Source organism: Balaenoptera physalus (genome assembly GCF_965194825.1).
Source record: "Balaenoptera physalus genome assembly, chromosome: 13".
NCBI lineage: Eukaryota > Metazoa > Chordata > Mammalia > Artiodactyla > Balaenopteridae > Balaenoptera > Balaenoptera physalus.
The window spans coordinates 74,080,797-74,102,617 of NC_138892.1; the positions used below are offsets into that span (position 1 = coordinate 74,080,797).

Here is a 21,821-nt window from a genome sequence, read left to right on the forward strand (position 1 = left end):
AAGATATAAATCAGGAGAGCCTTTCCCTTGCTTTCCAGTTAAGTACAGCAGTCCCATAATAAGAACAGTATTTGCTGTCACTTATACTTTTATTTGAAATATCATTTTTACTCCCTCTTGAACTCAAAAGACTTTTGAGAAAAGCTCTTCTGAACTTATCCATTTAGATCTGAAGTAACACAAAGAGGTAAAGGGGAAAACGTGTATCTCCTAAACTCAAGGACTTTTATTCTCATTCTAGAGCTCTGATCATTACAATGAGTAAATAAAATCAACCTGGAATTTTATTCACATTTCAAGTCAATCCACTCTAGAATATCATCCCTATTTTGTCCTATATTTTAAAAAGGAATACATTATCCAGTCCTGTGACAGTGTTCTTGACAGTGAAATAGATGATTCTATCATTTTTGGAAGGTAAACTTTGAAAATTTATTTTAAACTGTGTAGGGGTACTTAATTTATACTGATTGATACTCAAAGCTCAGCATATCTTGAGCATGCCATATTATTAAGTAGCTGATAATACAAATCAGTCCTTTATTCCCCTGCTTTTCACTTGATACATCTAGAGTAACTGGCATTTTTCTCCATGTGCATCTAAATTGCATAGTTACCAGTTTTTGTGGAAACCTGTTACTCCTTGGCAATTAACATTGATCATTATGTAAATTCTATGCTAATTTCATCATAGAACAAAATTTTTTGAAATGATGTTGTACATTACAACCAACTTGCTGGTAGATAATAAAGTTTCCACCCTTCACAGAGGTTAAAAATGTACTGCTCATTTTTATAATTATCAATGAATCATAAAGTCATTGCCAGTAGCCCAGATGAGGGTCAGAATTTAATTTTTTAAGCTTCTTATTCCCCTTTCTTTTGTTTGATTTTGATTTTTATATGATAAATGCATGCTGATTAGTCTTATCAAATCAGGAATAAAAATTATTTCATTGAGAGAACTTATTAGCATTTTCTAGTTCATTCATTTTGAAAGCAAAGGAAATCTTTATTTTATTTAAATTGATTAGTATTTATATAAATGTTTAACTTTGTGGGACCTAAATATTTAGTTCTTCCTGCTTTTTAATTTTTATCATTGTGAAATTGATTTGTGACTATGTCAGTTAGATATCTTCACAGAATTTTAGTGTAAAATAATAAATATTTGAAATTTAAGATAGTAATTTATCCCTCAAAACAATAAATCCCTCAAATCTTGGCCTGTGTATTCAAATTCAGCAAGAAAGTATATTATCCTTACTCATATATGCTATACAATTGTGTGTTGTATTATAGAAAAACCACTAGTAAATGAACGTATAAATTCTTGGCAGTTAACACGTACTAATGTTTACACAGTTATAACTATTTGTTAACTTTATTTTCATCTTTCATATTATATAAGTGTATAATGTATGTGTGTGATGGCTTGCTATAAATTATAAAAATAAACTTCAGAAATCTAAACAGGCTAAATTTAATATTACTGCTTTTCATCTTGCAAATGTGTCTACCAAAGTGGTCTTACATTCTTATGCAAACTGAGAGTGCCATTTTCAGTTCAACTACAGAAGAATTACAAGAGGAGTTAGAGTGTTGTACTTTTTTAATATCTATTCTACTAATGTCTATAGGCCACCTTATTTTACTTAATCCCTAGATTGTTGAAAAATATATCACTGCAGTAGAGGAACTCAGTATTTTAAAGAGCCATTCATCTAATTATGTTTTAAAGTAATTACTCCTTATTATAGAAGGCTTCCCAATGCTGGGCAGTGAGGAACTGGTTGGAGTTAGATGGAATAAGCAGAGGAAGACAGCATCCCAGACAGAGGAAATAGCGTGTGTACAGAAACAGGAGAAAGCTTAATATTTTCTAGAAACTACAAGTACAGGATATTCTCTAGTTTCAGATACTCGATTTCACAAAATTCATATTTTCCATTTCATTGAACTATGTGCCTTATATGCCTAATTTTTTGGAGATGTTCTGTGGAACAGTAATTTTAATTTCTGGTATGGGAGCACTGAGAGTAAGAGAAAAGGCTAAGCCATGTAAGGGGGTCCTGAAGGTTCTCAAAAGTGCTTATGCTGAGCTTAGCAGAGCTGCATCAGCCCAACTCAGAGGATCTACAACTGTCTCCTGTCCCTTTCCCTTTCTTTTCCAAGCAGAAGGGCTCACTTGCCAGTCAGGGTCAGCGTCACCAGTGAGCATCAGTTCCCAGGGCCTGGCCCAATCACCCTCCCATCCCCTGCCTCTATTAGACAGTTAGGCATGTGGCGAGCTTTACCAGGGTCACCTGGGTTTGTAGAGGAGAACAGCCAAGGCCTCGCCCCCATGGTGGTCTCTGCTGCTGAGGCTGTGGAGGATAGTGAGGATAGAGACGCCCCACTCCCCACCCCCAGCAGCCTTGACAACACCTGCTCCAGGTGTCTGTCACAGGCTAGTTCAGAAGTTCAAAGAGCAGGGGCTTTCCAACCATCTTTCCCAGCCCTGTGGCAGAGAGGCAGAGACCTGGAAAGGAGACACTTCCCAGGGAAGGCTCTATGGTAGTTCTTCTGTAGCAGATACCTCTCCTACTTTCAGATGCTGAATTTCAGACAAATTTTCAGAAATGAGATGCTGCCTATAATTCCATTCAGGAGACATGTGGTGATCTCTAAACAGAAGTAGGAAATGGCAAGAAATAAAACCTGAAGAGACTGTTGGGAATTTAAATTATAAGAAGTCATGTGTAAAAAAATCTACAAACAATAAATGCTGGAGAGGGTGTGGAGAAAAGGGAACCCTCTTGCACTGTTGGTGGGAGTGTAAATTGATACAGCCACTATGGAGAACAGTATGGAGGTTCCTTAAAAAACTAAAAATAGAACTACCATATGACCCAGCAATCCCACTACTGGGCATATACCCTGAGAAAACCATAATTCAAAAAGAGTCATGTACCACAATGTTCATTACAGCTCTATTTACAATAGCCAGGACACGGAAGCAACCTAATTTTCCATCGACAGATGAATGGATAAAGAAGATGTGGCACATATATACAATGGAATATTACTCAGCCATAAAAAGAAACGAAATTGAGTTATTTGTAGTGAGGTGGATGGACCTAGAGTCTGTCATACAGAGTGAAGTAAGTCAGAAAAAGAAAAACAAATACTGTATGCTAACACATATATATGGAATCGAAAAAAAAAAAATGGTCATGAAGAATCTAGGGGCAGGACAGGAATAGAGAAGCAGACCTACTAGAGAATGGACTTGAGGACACGGGGAGGGGGAAGGGTAAGCTGGGGCAAAATGAGAGAGTGGCATGGACATATATACACTACCAAATGTAAAACCGATAGCTAGTGGGAAGCAGCCACATAGCACAGGGAGATCAACTCAGTGCTTTGTGACCACCTAGAGGGGTGGGATAGGGAGGGTGGGAGGGAGACACAAGAGGGAGGAGATATGGGGATGTATGTATATGTAGAGCTGATTCACTTTGTTATAAAGCAGAAACTAACACACCATTGTAAGGCAATTATACTCCAGTAAAGATTTTAAAAGAAAAAAAATTCATTTCAGACATTTTCTGTGGAAAAAAAAAAGTCATGTATAAAGGTAATAAGATTTTGGACTCTCTCATTTAAAAAAAAATTATGTGAAGCTATTAAGAATATTATTATCAGATATGTGTTTTACAGAGGCCACTCTGGCAGCAAAGTGGAGATGGCAGAAGAGCAAACCTTTGGGTCTAAATTGAGACCTGAAGTGAAGGGATGGGCTCTTGTCAGGTCTTGGTGACTGGAATGACTTATTATTTACAAGTTAATGTTAATGTTACTTAACTGCCCAGTTTTTGTGGCTTGTCTTTCCAAATGGAAATTTGTAACTTGAAAGGAGGAATTATGTTTCCTGTTTTTTTTTTTTTCTTTTTTTCCTCTCTGCTTTCTTCTTTATATACCTAGCAGCTAAAATCATGTCTTATATAATGTATTTGTTTACTGATTTAGCCAAGTATTGAGACTGATGTGTGCATGACTATGGTGTTGACATGTATTTTTCCTCTGTAACTGTAATAATTACATAAACTGATCTGAAATTCAATAAGAAATTTTTCCATCGGTCTTATGCCTACCTCAGCTAATTCAAGGTTTTCAAACAAGTCCATTGCAGTACTCTAAACTGCTCCTCAGGCCTGGTGATAACACTGATAATGCTTCATTGCTGTTTGATTGGATTCTTGCACTGAGCTTTCAGCACTTGTCTATTTTGTCCTGATAAACTCAATTTGAATTGAGTTATCAAGGAAGATGTGGAAAGACACAAAAATCTATAGATTTTAAACTGCAGGTCTAAAATAAATTTATATATATTACTGTTATATTAATTATATATTGATATATTAATAACAAAACAGAAGAAAAATACCCCTCTGAGAGAATTTAAAAAAAAAAAAAAAGTAAACAGAGCTTTGAAATCTAACCAGGAAAGAAAAGAGGGGAATGGCCATATAATTCTGAAAGTTAGGGTCTACAAGATCTTTGAGGATTAAAGTATTAAAAAATAAAGGCAACAAATTGAACATACAGTAGAAAAAGCTAAGAAATTTACACATAAATGAAACTCAAATAAATATGAATCTTTGAGACTCCAAGAGGGACACACATGGTAATTATTCCGTCAGAGAGAAATCGGAGCAACAGAAATTGTAGCACTAAAAAAGAAGCTTAATTGCTCCATTACCCTATAAGGAAGAGTCACAGAGGAACAATTTACCATCTCAGAGAGGTGCTGAAGTAAGATAGATGCAGTCATAAGCACCTCAAAAAACAGAATCACAAAGCAAAATAACCGTGACAAGCTAGAGCACTCATTGCCCTCATCGTCACCAAGCTGGAGTCTCACAGATAAGAGGCCAGCCATGAAGGCTCAGCCATTCTGGGGTGAGTGCAATTAACTGGGTGAAGCATTAACTCTTAGAGACTTTTAGGTCACCTTTCTTGGTGTCCAAGTAACTTGAAGGAACCAGCATGCTTGGTAAATGCCCCATTCACCACTAGACATTGACTGCATCACTGAGAAGATCCAGAATTACAAATATGCAATTATAGGTACACAGAGACACTATTAGGGATTTTTTTTCCCACTTTTTATTCTTTCATTTGGCCTCCATTACTGACCATTTACCAAGTGTTGTGACAGCTGTTAAGAAAACAAAACATGAGATATAGCCCCTTGTCAGGAGTTGGCAATATCTTAGAATGGCTTTTATTTACATTTTGAACCCATACTCAAGTCTCATATCTTCAGAGATGTTGCGACTTGGGTAGAAGCTGATATTTCAGAATATATATATAGAAATTAGCAAAAATATGTTTTAAGCATTTGAATAAGTACTTTTCTATCAGTGAGGAATTGTGTTTGGCTGTGGATAACAAAAGAACCCAAAATAACTCTTAAACAAGAAAGGAGTTTCTTTCTTGCTCATGTAAGATAAATTCAAAGGCAGGGATTTGGAATCATTGTGCTATACCTAGTGTCATCTGGGATCCAGGCACCTGTCTTTTTGCTGTACCCATATAAGTATTCTTCACAAGTTCATGAGGAAGGTCCAGGATGGCTGCAGGAGCACCACAGTCATGTCTGTGACACAGGCCAGAAGGACAAAATGTAGAAGGAGCAATGCTTCCTGGCTGAATCAGCTCCCTTTGAATTGAAGCCTTCCTGAAATCCCACACAATACTTCTCACAAGTCAGAATTAGTCCCCTGGTCATATCTAGTTTTAATGGAAACTGGGAAATGTATTCTTTTCTTCAGTGGTTGGGAGAGGAAGGGACAAGGGGCACAGTGTTCCCAGTTAAGAATCAGAATTCTCTTACAAAGGAGGAAGCAAAGAAGGAATCTAGGGATAGAACACTAACAATCTTTGACACAACAGTACTGGAGTTAACTTTATGGGACATGAATAGGTGGTTCTGCTTGACAGCAGGAAGGATGAATTAACTGATTAAATAGGGCTCTAGCTACTTACTTTTTTTGGTTTCGTTCTCTTTATAGTGACTGGAAGTCTAAGGTCAGCTTTGCAGGTGGCAAGAAATATGGCCACATTAGATAATGTACCTCCAGCTTTGCAAGGGAGGAAGAATCATTACAGTCTCTTCATTTATTGCATTTCGTTTGGCCTTGGAAACCAGTGAAATAGCTGCTCTTTGTTGTGTGGTTTGCTCGTCTATTCAAAAGGAGTAATCATGTCAGCTACCATTTATCGTATAGTCACGATGTGCCAACTGCTGTGCTAAGGCTTACATGGATTCTCTCTTTTATCCTTCAGCAAAACGGAGGTAGATGGTATTATTTCCCCCATGTTACCAATGACACCGAGGCTTAAATAAGTTGAGTGAAGAAGTTTAGAAGATCATATGGCTTAGCAGACAGTAAAACTAGCTTTAAGTAAGAGCCCAGCTAGCACTACACTTATCATTCTGAAATTTACCAGTTAAGAAGCAGGATGCTTCTACTGACAGGTGTTACACACTCTTTGGGAAGTGGACAGTAATTCCTGATGATCAAAAGCCAGTAGGTCTAAAAATACCTATGTTGGTGTATTTTCACTCATTCAGTGTAATTGAGATTCTTTCTCTAAGAAACCATTTTTGTGAGTGGTAGTCTATTTGGGACTTAAAGAAGATTTATTTTTATTTCGTTCATTTATTTTCATTTGCATGTATTTACTCTGCTCAGAAAATTCTTTTTCTGCTGTTAGCAGTATCATCATAGAACATCTTTGCTATAAAAGCAAGTGCTTAACATAAAGTGAAATCATTCTTAAGTGTTTTAAATGATTCACTACCTTTGGTTTCCTTAGAGCAGAGTGGCCTTAACCACATAGTTTTGAATTTGAGTATCTGATGCAAGTTTAATTGTAGTTTTTATTTTGTTTAGTTGGTTTGTGGTGAGTGTTGTTTTTTAGGCCTCTGTTACACAGATAGATAAATATGGAGAAAGTAATTTAAGAAAAGAAACAAAGAGATGAGTTGCACTCACAAAGAAATACCTTTTGGGCAAATTAGACTGTACCTATACACTCAGATGAGAAAAAAAAAAAAAAGACTATGAAAGCTGTTCTCTTCTTATCTTCCTTCTTTAGTTATGGAGAGATGTATGATATGTGTGAATCTGAATATTTTCCTTAGAGAGGAAGAATCACTGTGTGCTGGTATTAGTATTTTGACCCAAACCCTGACATCACTTTACTGGTTCCTATTGGTTTCATCCACTTTGAATTCTTTTTATTTTGTAAAATGCTGTCAGTGAGGCAGGTTTTGGTTGGAAAGAGCACATGATCACACTAGAGTTGCAGGCATCAAAGGACATAATCATGTCCAGAGAGATGACGTCCAGGCCACCTCATTTCATCTCCATGAAGCAGCGCAGCTTCCAAATCAAGCATCATTCTGGGGCTTCAGGGCTGATTGTTTCTCTCACTCTCCAAGTAAAACTCACTTTGTCCTTCACGTTCAAACATATCATTTCCTATGAAAATCAAAAAGTCCTCCAAGCAACCATGGAAGAGCTGATAAGCAAAGCGAAATAAACCAAAATGTATTTTACCTCTTGATTTTGTTTTCTCTGTGTGAAGCACTTGCCAGTATGTTAAACATAGTGCCAGGTATTGTAGGGTTTGATGAAAAATATAAAACAGGCTTGATCACCAAGTTTCTTTCTTGCTGCATAAGGAGATACTTGGGTAATACTTAAAATATAATTGTGAATTATCAAAGCAAATGAACAAACAAAAATGGGTCCCCCAAAGAGAGGCAGTTTTAAGAAGTGTTTGCACAGATGGATAAAAAAAATATTGTTATTTTAAAACAACCTATTTTTTCATGTTGACCTAAAGAAAATATATGAAAGTCAATATAACCATGTATTCACGAAGAATGCAGATACTATACTATATATTCACATTTCACTTTTTATACTCCAAACAGTGAAAGTTAACAAGAGACCTAGACCTTGAAATATTGGAAAGTTCTCAATAAGTAGAAGAGCTAGTGTTAGGAGCACTATGCAGAAATCAGCAACTCATATCTGGTGGTGTGATTAGTTAAATGCGTATCTTAGGAGTGTGTTATACAGCTTTTTAGGGACAGTGTTTATACAAATACAATCACAAATACATAAAATAAGGCTTATATAAAAGTCTTCAAATGGTAATGATGAGCCCCAAACAAAACTGTGTTCTTACATTATTTTTATTTATTATTATTTTGGTAAAACTATGTGACTTAATATAAAGTATCTGTCAACAAAATAGTGATCAGTTTGTAACTCTTCGATAAAATCACGTGTCAATAATCGTATTACTGTAGCTGATAACCAGGATGATACATAAATAATTTCAGCTGTTATAGCAGTCAGGCTAGGAAAGGCATTACCTTATAACACACACACAAAGAAAGAAAAACACCAAAATATTAGTGGTTTAAAGCAACAAAGGCTCTGCTCATGTCTCAGGAACCTAGGCTAATGGAAGTTCCAACATTTTATGATGCCACCTCTTACCTCAAGGCTTTAGGATTCATCGCAGAGATAAATAGTGACCTACCACTATTACTTACTCACAATATATGACCACAGCTAGTCACTTGGCTGCTCCTAACTTCAAGAGGGTAGGGAATTATAATCCTCCATAAACCTTGAAATGGAGGGCAACTAGACATTGGTGAACATTACTTGTATCTTCCCACAATTTATTTGCTGCTTTTATTGGCCAAGATTCCCTATCATTCTTTCTGCAGAAAGGTGTAAAGAATTTTCTTTCTGCTGATTGATAGCACTGTTATCTTGAAAACATCTTGTTTTTTGGTGGTACCCATTAAAAATGACAAAATTCTTCAGTTGACTACTGCTCTGGAAAAATTGATGACATTCAAGACTATGCCTGTACCAGTACAATTGGTTGAAGATTAAATATCAGAACATGAAACATGTTTGACATGCATGAAACAGTTTGTCAGTTTTCAAAGCATTAAACATAGAGTTATCTACCATGGGACCCAGCAATTCCACTCCTAGGCATATACTCAAAAGAATTTTTTAAAACGTTCACATAAAACCTTGTACACAAATGTTTCTAGCAGCATTATTCATAATAGCCAAAAAGTAGAAATAACCCAATTGTTCCATCAACTGATGAATGGATAAACAAAATGTGGTATATCCACACAATGAAATATTACACAGCTATAGAAAAGAATGAAGTACTAAAATTTGGATGAACCTTGAAAACATCATATTGAAAGAAGCCAGAAACAGAAGACCACATATTATATGATTGCATTTATATACAGAAATCTGTTGAGACATGCGGTAGTTTAGTGGTTGCCATGAAATGGTGAGAGGTGGAAATTGGGAGATATGAGGTTTATTTTGGGTGTTGGAAATTTTCTGGAATTGGATAGTGGTGATGGTTGCACAACTCTGAATATAATAAAAATTACTGAATTGTAAACTCTAAAATGGTTAAAATAGTAAATTTTATATTATGTGAGTTTTTTCTCAATAAAAAATTTTAATTAAAACAAAAGTATGTGCCATAGTGGTCACCACTTTTCCAAATTGTGTTGACCTCTCTGCCTTCATTTTCCTGGGAGTGTAACCACTGCTTCGTATGCTCTCTACACAAGACAACAGAAGATTCCAAATCATCTATGCACAATAAGTATTTATTTTATCTATCACAATGTCAGTATCTTCAATATGCTAATCAATTTTCTCACAAGAATAACTTTAAATTTCAACAAATTAAAGGCTAAGTAGAGTAAAACTTGCGTTTGGAGTCAGAGAACCTGCATTAGGGACATGAGCAAGGCTTGCTTTTCTGAGCTTTGGTTTTCTCATCTGTAAAGTAGGAATTTTAATGCATACCTCACCAACTTGTTGGAAAGACCAGATGACACAGTGTATGTGAAAGTGCTTTGTAAATTTTACACTGCTATAGAAGCTGTAGTTATTCTTTTCTTTCCAATTTTAATTTTAGCATATTTCCTTTAAAACTTTTAGCCTATTTCACTTTAAATAAACTTATAAAAATCTGGGCATTTGGAGTCAATACACTTAGGTCTGAATTCCGGCTCTGCCACATTTTAGCTGTGTGACCTTGCTTAGATAGCTTAATCTCTCTAAATGTCAGGTTTCTCATCTAACAAAAAGGAAAGTAAAGCATCTCTCATAAAGCCCATGTAAGGATTAACTAAGCACATGTACAGTGTTCTGCATGTGGTGAGCTCTGTGATAGCGCCACAATAAAACACACCCTCCACAATTCTCTTCAAATCTACAAATGCTAATTGACTTGGTCTGTTGGCAAACCTAAAAATTCCAATCTCTTAATGTTTCTTCTAATATTTTTCTGTCCCATCAAAAATGAATAACATATACTGTCACCAGAGAAGATGAATTACTGTTTTTTTCCTTTGAAGGTGACATGTTGCACACTAATTAGATTGTATTTGGGTGCCTATGTGTTGATTACCGAATAGTATTGTAAATCTGATTTTACTCTCAACTTATAGACTGAAAAATTTGTATTTAAATACGTGTGCATATATATATATATACACACACACACACACACACACATGCAGATTTACTTACATAAATACACATATGTACGTATATAAACACATGCATATACATGTCATCTTATATTTGCAAAGTTGGAATTGAGGGTTTTGTTTTTAAGTATGTTGACCAAAGCTTTATGTAGTATAATAGGAAAGCACTTAGCCCTATTGAAGGTGATGGGCTTGGCAGATAGAACTCTCTTCTTCTACCTCCCTCCCCTTTAGAGAGTTTATTGGTGTACTTTTCTGAGATAAAATAGGAGAACAAATCCAAGAATTCATAAAAGAAGGTTAGACAATCAGTGACTAGAAATTAGAGCCTAAAGTACTAATAAAAATTTTTTTTTTAAAAAAAGAAATCCACTCTGACAAATCAGCTAAACTTTCCTTATTTAATACCACCGAAGAGCAAGAGCCTGTGCTTGCTTTTAATCAGCAAGCCTCACTGCTGTGAATTACTTTTTGCCTCTAACTCAGGAATCCACTGCTTTTTCAGCCTCAGTTTCTAAGGGGAAGTGATGAGAAATATGACTGTGTTCCAAAAGGTTGCAGCAAATTATATGTGGATTTGATCTGAGAGCCATGAATTGTAAGGAACAATTCATAGCTTGATTTCAAGCTTCAACCCTATGATCTCATGGACCAAGATGTGGTGAATGAGATGTCACTTCTCTAATGGAACTGCAGGGAGAACTACCAAATCTGTTGTCAATATAAGTGACATCCATTCATCCCTTTATTTACACAACAGGTATTTATTGAACACTTATCTATCAGGCAACATGGAAATCACTAGGAATAAAAGATGTACAAGACAAAAGTCTCTACCTTGAAAAGGTCACAGTGCATTAAGGGAAGGCAAACATATCACAAACCCTTAGAGAAATGGTGGGATGGGCAGTAATAATAATAGACTTTTGTGATCCTCTGATAACATAGTGATACATCTAATTCTGCTGGGGTCTGAGTTTCACAGAGGAGGTGATGCCAAATATGAGTCTCGAGGCAAATGTGTAGGAAAACAAAGGTGCAAAGTAATAGTCCAGACAGAGAAAACATTATGAGGAAAAACATAAGAACATGTCATATTCTGAATCCTGCAGTTTGTATGGAATGGCTACAACCCATGACATCTGTGGAGAAATAGCACAAAAGATTGACAAGAAGGGACTAGATCATGCCATAATAAGATTGGTCTTCATCCTATAGGCAATGGAAAGCTATTGCAGGATTTAAACAAGAGAGAGTTTGGATCAGGTTAGATTTAGGACAATGTAGAAGATGAAGTGGAAGGAGTCTAGAAGCAGGAAGACTCAGTAGAAGACTATTGGAAGAGTTCAGGTGAGAGGTGGCAAGTTCAAGTCAAAGTCCCAGTGAGAAGTGGTGAGAATGGAGAGTAGAGAAACTACACATGCTTTGGAGATAGACATGATGGAGTTGTAACTATTTAAATGTGAGTGGTCTCAGATCATACTCAGGTTATTAAATTGTGAGACACAGAAGAGCAGTAGGAAAGCTTTGAGGGGAAAGTCAAAGGTGGAGTTTTAGGTACTTGTGAACATTCAGAAAATTGGGTGGTGGAAATATGGGTCTTGCACTTAGGGAGGAGAAACAAACTAGAGAAACAGGTCATGGAGTCTCCGTGTATCACTGATAATAATGGTTGTGTACTGCTGATGTTTCCCAGCAAAAGTTATACAGAGTAATGAAAGAAGATTGCCAAGAACAGAACCAAGGAGAAAAAAAAGATGCATCAGTCTGAGAGGTGGAAGAAACATAAAGGGCATGGTGTCAAGGAATGAGAAAATTTTAGGAAAGAGGGAAAATGTTTAGGAAATTTTATCATAGAATGATAAGTTTAGGAAAGAAAAACACCCAGAGTTAACAATGAGAAGATCACCAGCAATCTCTGTTAGGGCAGTTTTCATGAAGTGGTGAGGCATGACTTACTTCATAAAATCAGCACCAATAGTCCCTAGCTTTTTAAATTAATTTCCAACGATTTACTTAAGTCCCCCAGAATTTCTTATTTTTTAAAAAATTCTCACAAGTTCCCTACTTTCACAGTCCAAATGAGGAGGGGGAGTCCCCTGACATCTACTGTCTGGCTGAGAAAGAAGGCAGGTGTCCTGGAGTTCTCTTTGCAAAACTCGTGAAGAAATCTGGCCCTGCAGAGAGCTACAAGCAAGGCAAGCTGTCCCCCCAGTAAGAGTAAACTGGATTCCAGGTTGCCTACTTGAAGGCAATGGGGACAGTTAGGAGTAAGGAGGGCACAGTAAGGAGTAGAGAAAATTTAGAATAGCTGTCTCGGAAACAGAGTGACATAATTACACAAAGTAGGGTATTAAACTCATGCATAAGGAATGAATAAGTGAACAGTTACCCACAGAGAATGAAAGTGGACCTGTGGCAATGGATTGTCCTAACACCTGCATTTACCACAACTGATTGTTTTTTTAATTTAGGCCATGCCAAGACAGGCATTTTAAGACCACTGTTCTTAATGTTCTTATCTTATTGGATTTAAGGAGACATACTTAAAAACAAATAGACTGTTTTCTATAGGGCCAGATTCACACTCGACTTCACAGAGTAGAAACTTAAAATGTTTGAAATTAACTGAAATCAATTTTTAAAAGATTTTCTCAGGAGAGAGAAGAGGGCACATTTGGTTAAGACCCTGAGTGCCATGTGAAACATGTAAAAGATTGACTGAATGAAAATAGGCCATCCTTTCTCTCCCTTAGACACTAAGCCACCTTTTATTCTACTCTTTTTTACTTTAATTGGAAATATTTTAAGATTTTAGAACCAGTTTTTTTCTAAATATCTGAATAGTTATTTTTCTCCCTTTCTAAAAAGAAATGTCAGAGATTAAAAAGTTAAATCTTCCTTCCTTGAAAGTAGCAAGAAAAGAACTGTTTGGTTCTAATTGTAGTTTTTGTCTGGATTATATATTTTCCAGTTTCCTAGTAGAGTTTCTAGTATGCTCTGCTAGTTTCCCCAGCAGTTTCATCCCCTAGTAGAACATTGGCTATTGTATATTCTCCCCAATTGAAAGTATCCACAGTCAAGAACAACAGCATGCATTCTGGGCACACTTATTTACCACAATTTCTCTCTAAATATCATAATGTCCTTTTACTATGAAATTTTGCAGGCTATGATGTAAAAAGAGCCCTCTCTCTGTGTGGCTCTTTTCTTTGGGCTTCAAGGAAATTGGCCCTTGCAGCTGCTGTTTCTGAAAGTGAGTTATCAAAATTACTAACCAGTTCCATTTAGGTTGTGGATTAAATGTTTGCAAATGGCAGCTTTAGCCTCTGACAATTTAAAAACTGGGCTTAGCTTAAAGTACCATCTGACACTAGGTTTTACCTTCTTTTAATTTTATTCCAAAAAATGACTCAGATATTCACTCCAAGCTACCCACCCCCCAAAATTATTTTCTATTAATGAGCAGAAACAGATTAATGAACCTACAGTGTGCCTTGATTTATAGAGCTACCATGCTTTGATTCATTCAATAAACATGCATTGGGTTGGGTATCTAGCCTACACTGGGGTGCTGCATTTGCAGAGTTCATAAGCACGGCCTTTTCCCTCAGGTCCTTGCAAACCAGTCAGTAAAGAACATTGTAAGTTCTACAATAGAGGTGTGCACAGAGCAGAGAGGAAGGCCATCACCATCAACTGTACTATATACTGACTTGTCTGAAGCTTAAAATATTTTGTATCAAAAGAGAGGGATCACCATTTTATGTAATTAATTCAGCAATTCCTTTGATAAAACATAGCCCTTTTGTAAATGCTTTCTTAATTCGTTTCCTTTGTAACTTTAGAATTTCTTAAAGTAAGGCACACTAATAATTCTGCCCTTGAAATAAGTATGTAAGAGTAAATATTTGTGAGATGTTACAGCATCCTAATATGTTTTACACTATTAAAGTTTGTGTGAATTTAGAGTGAGAGTATATGTATTTCTTTTTCTTTCATGTAGAATCTTGCAACTGGGTGGGTTCTTAGAGATCATGTGCTCTTGGGATGGCAAACTTGAAGTCCAAAATTTAGAACTCACCAGGTCATACTGTGAAAGGGGACAAATAGGGCCTAATATACCAGTCTGCTTTTCACAAAAAAATATTTTAATCTATGCTTAGAATGTTCTTATGAGCATTGATTTAGTAACAATATATTTAGTAACAGAATATTTAAATTCTCAAATTTTATATTTAGAAAATCTCATGTAAATTTATCAGGTCATGTTCAAGAAAGCCTTAAAGAGCAAATCATGAATAAAAAATAGCCACTTCTAGAAGTTGTTCCTTTTTTCAACACTATTTGTTAAAGCCACAGTTATGATATATGCTCTCTGTAAAAGGTCAATTAGCAGATTCCCCAGGATATTTAAAGTTTTGTGTTATGTTCTAAATGTCAAGTTGAAGTTAGAAATGTTACATTTGGGAGAATTTTGCCATAAAATAGTCCAAATGATGAAAAACAAATATTCCAGGTCAAGGATAAGGGAGTGGTAGGGAATCATACTTTGCCTTCAGAAGCCTGAGAGGCTCCAAGGCCAGATCAGTTGGCCAATCAGTTCCCAATAGTGGCCCACTCCCTGAGATGGCAAGGAAATTGAATTCTTTTTAATATTTGGCCTCTTTTCACTGACCGACTCCTATGAACTGGTGTGAAGTAGTACAAAAGAAAGTTTTTCATGCTTTTTTAATATGAGAAAGGCCAGAGCCTGCACATAAACTATGGGGTATGTTCTAGGAGAGGTCTAAAAGTATAAAGAGAAGAAAATAACCAATGGGACAAAGTGTTGGTCCTAGTGAAGACCAAGGGGAGTAAGATTAAAAGCTCTGATAGAAGCATGACCTTTGAGCAATTCTTTTTCAGAGCCTGGAGGAAAACAGGCCAGGATAGATGTGGCTATAGATATCTTTGTTCACGTCTGAGTTTAAAGTTGAAAAAGTTCATTCCTAATCTCTTCAGTTTTCACTGGGAAGCAAGGCAAGGCCATTTTCAAAAAGATTTGTAGGAGGGAATAAGGATTGGGATTGTAGGAGAGTTGTGGGCATTTGGGATATCAGTTGTGGGAGTGGGGAAAATCACTGATTAGGGACAGGTAAAAGTTTCCTCTCAGCAGTGAGGATCCAGCTGCAGTTGAATACTGTGATTGTGGAGTTTCACCAATATGCCTGGTTATGTTAATTCTCCACCAGTAAAGAGCAACTTAGATGTAGAAAGTAAAAACATAGAAAGAAACAAACATAAAAGTTTATAGGTTGACTTTATAGGAGAACCTAAATACAAAAACGTTGAGGGTCTGGTGAAAGTGGTTAAAGTCGTTTACCATGAAAGTCTGACAGAGAAGGATGCAAAGCCATGAAGTTAGTGAAGCATCAGGAAAAAAGGAGTGTGGAAGATCTCTGAGACAGAAGAACAGTTATCCTAGGAGTAAAGAAGTAAGAGATCTTGAAGGAAAGGAATAAGAAATCTGTGTTTGTGATTAAGATCAGGGATCAGCAGACTTCCTGTAAAGGGTAAGATAGTAAATGTCTGTGGCTTTGCAGGCCATATGGATTCTGTTAGACTTCTCAACTCTGCCCTTGAAGTTGAAGGTATTCATAGATAAGTAAACAAATGGGCATGGCTATGTTTCAGTAAAACTTTATTTACAAAAACAGGGGGTGGTCTGTATTTGTCTCAAGGGCTATGGTTTGCTGACCCCTCTTCAAGATAATGACAATTACCAGGATGTGGAGGAAGTTAAGGGGAGGTGAAGGCTGATAGAAACCAAGGGGCCAAGATGCTTTAAGATTAGTATATTGAATATAAACCATCTAGATCTAACAGACATCTAGAGAACACTTCACTCAACAACAACAGAATAACACATTCTTCATAAATGTACAAGGAACATTCTCCAGGACAGATCATATGCTAGGCCACAAAGCGAGCCTTGGTAAATTTTAAAAGGATTGAAATAATACAGAGTATGTTCTCTGATCACAGTGGAGTGAAATTAGAAATCACAAATCACTAACAAAGAAATCTGGGAAATTCACAAGTATATGAAAATTAAATAATGCACTCCTCAATTGCTAATGGATCAAAGATGAAATGACAAGGGAAATTACAAAATACTTTGAGATGAATGAAAATGAAGACATAACACACCAAATATGGGATGCAATTAAAGCAGTGCTTAGGGGGAAATTTATAGCTATAAATGCCTACATTAAAAGGAGAAAAATATCACAATCAAAAATCTAATCTTTTATCTTAAGAGAAAGAAGGAGCAATAATCAGGTTTGAGATGACCTGAGGAGATGGAATGGGATGAAAGCCCAGATGGAGAAGTTGACCTCAGCTGAGAAGAATGGCTTCTCTTCATAACTGGAGCATAGGAAAGTAGAATGGTTTATATGTTTGCTATAAGATTATAAATTTCCCATCTTTACCACTTTCATCTGTTTTCTCTGTAAAGCTGAAGTTGAGGTCATTTGCAGAGAGTAAAGGGAAATGGAGCATTGGAGATTTGAGGAATAGTTTTTGTGTAGAATGGTTAAAATAGTCCTCCTATAGAGTTTACTAGAGAAAACTATTGAGAATTTCAGGCTGTTGAGGATCCTTTTGAGGCTGGTAGTAGTGTGTTACAGAGGAACTACTGATCTCCGTGTTGTGTAATTCCTTCAACTGCATTTGGGTAGGTGGGTGAAGGCACAGAAAAGGCAAATGTTTGTGTTCATATATAGCTAGATGGGTGAAATGAGAAGATAAATAGGCAGGGAAATTTAGGATGTTGAAATGATGGGTCATGGTCAATAAGCTAGTTAAGGACAGAACTAAAGAAAGAAAAAGCTAAGGAATAGGGAGCAAATAGATCACTTAACTGGAGGTCACCAGGAGGTCTAATATACAAATCGGCTTCATGAGGGCAGAGAAACTGTTTTGTTCGCTAATGAGTCCCAGCCCCTGGAATAGTGCCTGGCACAGAGTAAGTGTAAAATATTTGTATTTGTTGCATGAATGATCATGGCAGAGCAGGGATCATTTAGGAAGAAAGCTGGAAGAATGGAAGGTTGTGGTCAGAGTTGGATGCTTGAATGGTGATAGAGAGGCAGAGCATTATGGGTAACACCTTGTATGTCTGACATGCACATACAGTAGGTTCTTGGTAACTATTAGTCTTTATCATTAAGTTTTTTGGCCTTTTATAGGAAATAAGTATTTTTTGAGAAATTAAGTAGAGAGTCACTTCTCTACAAATGGATGAATTGACATTTCCCAAATAAGTATCATTTAAAGTCATTGAAACAATCAAAGTTGTTAATTCTACCTCATATGGACAGAATAAAAAAGCAAACAAACAAATAAATAAACAAAATATTAGTAGGAATGATCTTCCTTTCCAAATTAGCCTAGTCTAGTTCTCAAAGCCAGAAGCTCGGAGTACTTCTTATGCTTTCTATTGTTTTATTTTGCTTATCACCAGTGTGGGAAATTTTAGATTCACAATACTGTATCACCTTTCTAAAGTGTATTGATCTTTTGGTAGGCTTTGAAAGACCTCTTTTTTGCTTTTAGAATACGATTGAAGTCTCATTAAAAATAGACTATTTGCAAAGGAAAGGTTTACAGACAGAGGCTGAAATGGCAATAATCTAATTTTTAAACAACGCCAGTTTTTTTCCATTTAGCTAAATGTATCAAAGAAGTATTTTGGTTTTGAGGATTCATGTCTTCTTTGGGTAACTTGTGGTAGTTCTTACCCTGTTTTTCTCCCACACCCCACTGTGTAATTACTTGTACACAGTAGATATTTAATAAGTCTGTATTGACTGTTCTTTAATTATGTATGGAGTTCGTTCAGGTTTTTTCTGTGAGATGTTATGGAAAAACCCGAATGAACTTTTTGGCCAACTCAAGAACAAGCAGTTCTCTGAAATGTCCTTCTGTCTACCTCTTTGCTGGGTAAATTTCTCTTATGATCCAGTTCAAATATCGTTTCTGAAATTATCCCCCACTCTTACAGGCGAATAATCAGGTCTCTGTGCTTAGAGTAGTTCTTAACTGTTTTCTATCATATTACCATTATTTACTGGTGTAGCTATTTCTTATCGTTGCCTTTTATCTATCAAGGTGAAGGGACTTTAGCTTATTCACCTTAGGGTCTCCATACCTTGTGTGTGCCTGCTATGTATAAAGTGCTCCAGGTTTGTCTGGCAAATAGCATGACAGTGAGAAAACTCATTCTACAAGCACGCTGTAGGCTTATGTTGGAAAACCCTGCCCTCTAAAGGATTTTGCCTCTTTAAAATTTTCCTGCATTTAGGATACTGCTGTTAGGTGAGCAATGATTAATTGGTTATGGCTCTGTAATCCAATCAGTGGATGTAATTAACTTAGAGAAAAGTTAGCCTTTTTCCCTACACCAACTTTTTTTTTCTTTTCTCTTTTTAAAAAAAAATTTAGGGACTTCCCTGGTGGTCCAGTGGTTAAGACTCTGTGCTCCCAATGCAGGGTCCTGCGTTTGATCCCTGGTCGGGGAACTGAGATCCCACATGCCACATGGTGCAGCCTAAAAAATAAAAAAAAAAATTATACAATTTTGAAAGGTTACAACTTCTTTTAATTAAGCACACAACATAGTTGATTTTCAATATATATTTATTAAAAATACAGATGTCCACCAAGATGTTAACAGTGACCATTATTTGGGTGGTGGCATTTTTATTTTTTAACTTTTTTCTCTAGATATAATTTTTTTCATTCTTTGAATTTTCTATTTCATAATATATATTAGGGGAAAATTCCATTTTTTAGAAGATATGGTACATGATGGAGACATTTAAGAGAAATAAATGCTTTGATACAGTTGGGAACCAGGCAAGCTGGTTCAAGATGGACCAGTCCATGCTCCAGTAACAAATCTCAGTGGCTTAGGAAAACAAAAGTATATTTGCTGTAGGTAGACAGGGGTTCTTCTAAATCCAATGTTGCACATCCAATCCTCCTCCATCTCAAAGTAGTTTCCAGAGTTGCTGCAACCAGAGGAGGGAGAGATGGAAGAGACCAGCCAGCTCTCACCTGTCTCAGCACATGTCATTTGCCATGGCCAAAACAAGTGCCATGGCCCCAAGCTTACTGCAAAGTAAAGTGGAAAATGCAGGGGAGCACATATTGTGTACTGACTGAGCAGCAATTGTCTCTGCTAACATAACTACAACTCGTTTCATTTTACAGTTACTGTAATGAATGTATGTTGGATCCAGACTGCGGTTTCTGCTATAAGATGAATAAATCAGCTGTCAGTGACTCCTCCTGTGTTCCAGTTAATAAAGCATCTACAAACGAGGCAGCCTGGGGCAGGTATGTAGCTCAGTATATACCATAAGAATATACAATAAAATTTCAGAATGAGTCTTATTTTTAAACTTACAGAATGACTGCACTTACACTCAATGACTCTACTTCTTTTAAATTGGTCTTCTTTTAAAGAATCTTTGAAACTGGTCTTTATAACTACATTACTTTGCAGCATATTCTGATGAGTGTGGGTAGACAACATTGCAACTGTACGTTTCACAAACTTAGAATATAAACTCTAGCCTAGACTTCAGGAAATCCAAATTTCAGACCCAGCGTTGTCCTAATAAGCTACAGGAGTTTGGATCTTGAGGCAGGTATTTCTAAATATTGCCAAGGCAGTTTCTCCTGTTGGGTATTTTTAAATTATACTAATAATTTCCAAACTCCCAAACTTAAGTGAAAGACAGAAAATTGTCAAGTCAAAATGAATTACTATCACTTTAAATTCTTTTATTCTTTTAGTACTTTCCTGGAAGTCAGAGAAATTAAACAAAGTAAGGATAAAGTTGGTAATTATAGGCATGTATGAGAAAGTATAAACCTTTCTCTTTTTGACAGATCACATTGGTTTATAGTAGGCACATAAAAGAAATATTAGTATAGAACAAATATGAACTAATATTCATATTCATGGACACAAAAACATGTAAGTATTATTTGACATGGCTTTAACCTCTTTTGTGTTTTAAATTCTCATAAAAAGAGTAGTATCCTCTCATTCTGTCTCCTAATACTGATGAAGGCAATGAAATCTGTAATAAAATGCTTGTATCTCCTAGGAGCCATGAAGTATAATATGTCATTATTAATCATTATGCTGTTGTCGTTAATCATTTTATTAGGGAATTACTCCAAAGAAGTGGAAATAAATTATATGGTAGTTGAGTGAAAATCCAGACCACATTTTAAATACACTGATTAAAAAGAAATATGTAAAAGAAATGCAATTATTACTTAAAATGAAAACATGAAAGAGCTTCTTTTAAAAACACCCAGCGCATACTTTTCATCAGTCAAGCTTTATTAGGAAGTTAATTGATTAAATATTTTTAGATGTAATAGTTTACAGCTTTAATCCTTATGATTTTTTTCAATAGAAAAAACCTGAAAGTTACTAGTCAAGAATTATGAACATTATGAAATCTGTGTATGTAGTTTCCTGTATTTCATAGAATTAATATACAAACTTAAGGGAAATGTCTACTGATGGTAAAGGGACGCTAAAATTAGATGTTTCTCTCTTCCTTAGTAGAAGGTCTAGAGGTCAGAGGTCTCAAAATAAGAATCTTGTTCTTTTTGCAAATGACAAATTGTACAACTTTTTAATAGAAATGTGTATTACTTCTTTCATTTCAACTTATTCTTAGATTTTATTTATATTTTTGTACCATTATTCCTTGGTTACACACACTACTAGAGAAAAGTGAAAACAGATAATACCCAGGTAGGAAAAATACAAAGAACTAAACAAAATATACAAAGAACTTTCATGTTTGTGGACTATTCTTAGAATAACCTCAAATTCTTTACTGCCCGCCCCCCTGAAAAAAAAAACAGGTTTTCTCACTCTTCTCTGTGCTAAGCAACAACCCTCCTCCTAGCTTGGCCACTGTGGTGGGTTGCCTCAATCTGTTCTAGAAAGGAAGCAAAAAATGCAGGATGTGTTAACCATGAAAAATTCCTACGACAGATTTTCCATTTGTAGGTAAAATAGCATTCACTATATTTTTGTTTATTAGTTGGTTGACAGGTTTTATGCAGTTACCTAGAATGGAATTTTCAGGGTAAAATCTACCATTACCTTGGATTCATA

The 21,821-nt window shown here is 36.0% G+C and overlaps 1 protein-coding gene and 2 long non-coding RNA genes across 5 annotated transcripts in view; 1 reads left to right on the forward strand and 2 right to left on the reverse strand.

The window, feature by feature from the left end:
- The window catches only part of LOC309640502, an 875,392-nt gene that overhangs the window by 413,751 nt on the left and 439,820 nt on the right, over nt 1-21,821 (reverse strand). The window lies entirely within an intron of this gene.
- Nucleotides 1-21,821, forward strand: part of SLC2A13 (solute carrier family 2 member 13) — a 447,444-nt gene that overhangs the window by 328,563 nt on the left and 97,060 nt on the right. For all 3 annotated transcript variants that reach the window (XM_082419252.1, XM_082419253.1, XM_082419251.1), the window contains exon 7: nt 19,883-20,008. In XM_082419252.1, coding sequence (XP_082275378.1) covers nt 19,883-20,008 — 126 coding nt within the window. The remainder of the gene's footprint in view (nt 1-19,882; nt 20,009-21,821) is intronic.
- LOC309640499 overlaps nt 1-21,821 on the reverse strand; it is a 133,279-nt gene that overhangs the window by 4,065 nt on the left and 107,393 nt on the right. The gene's annotated exons all lie outside the window — the stretch shown is intronic.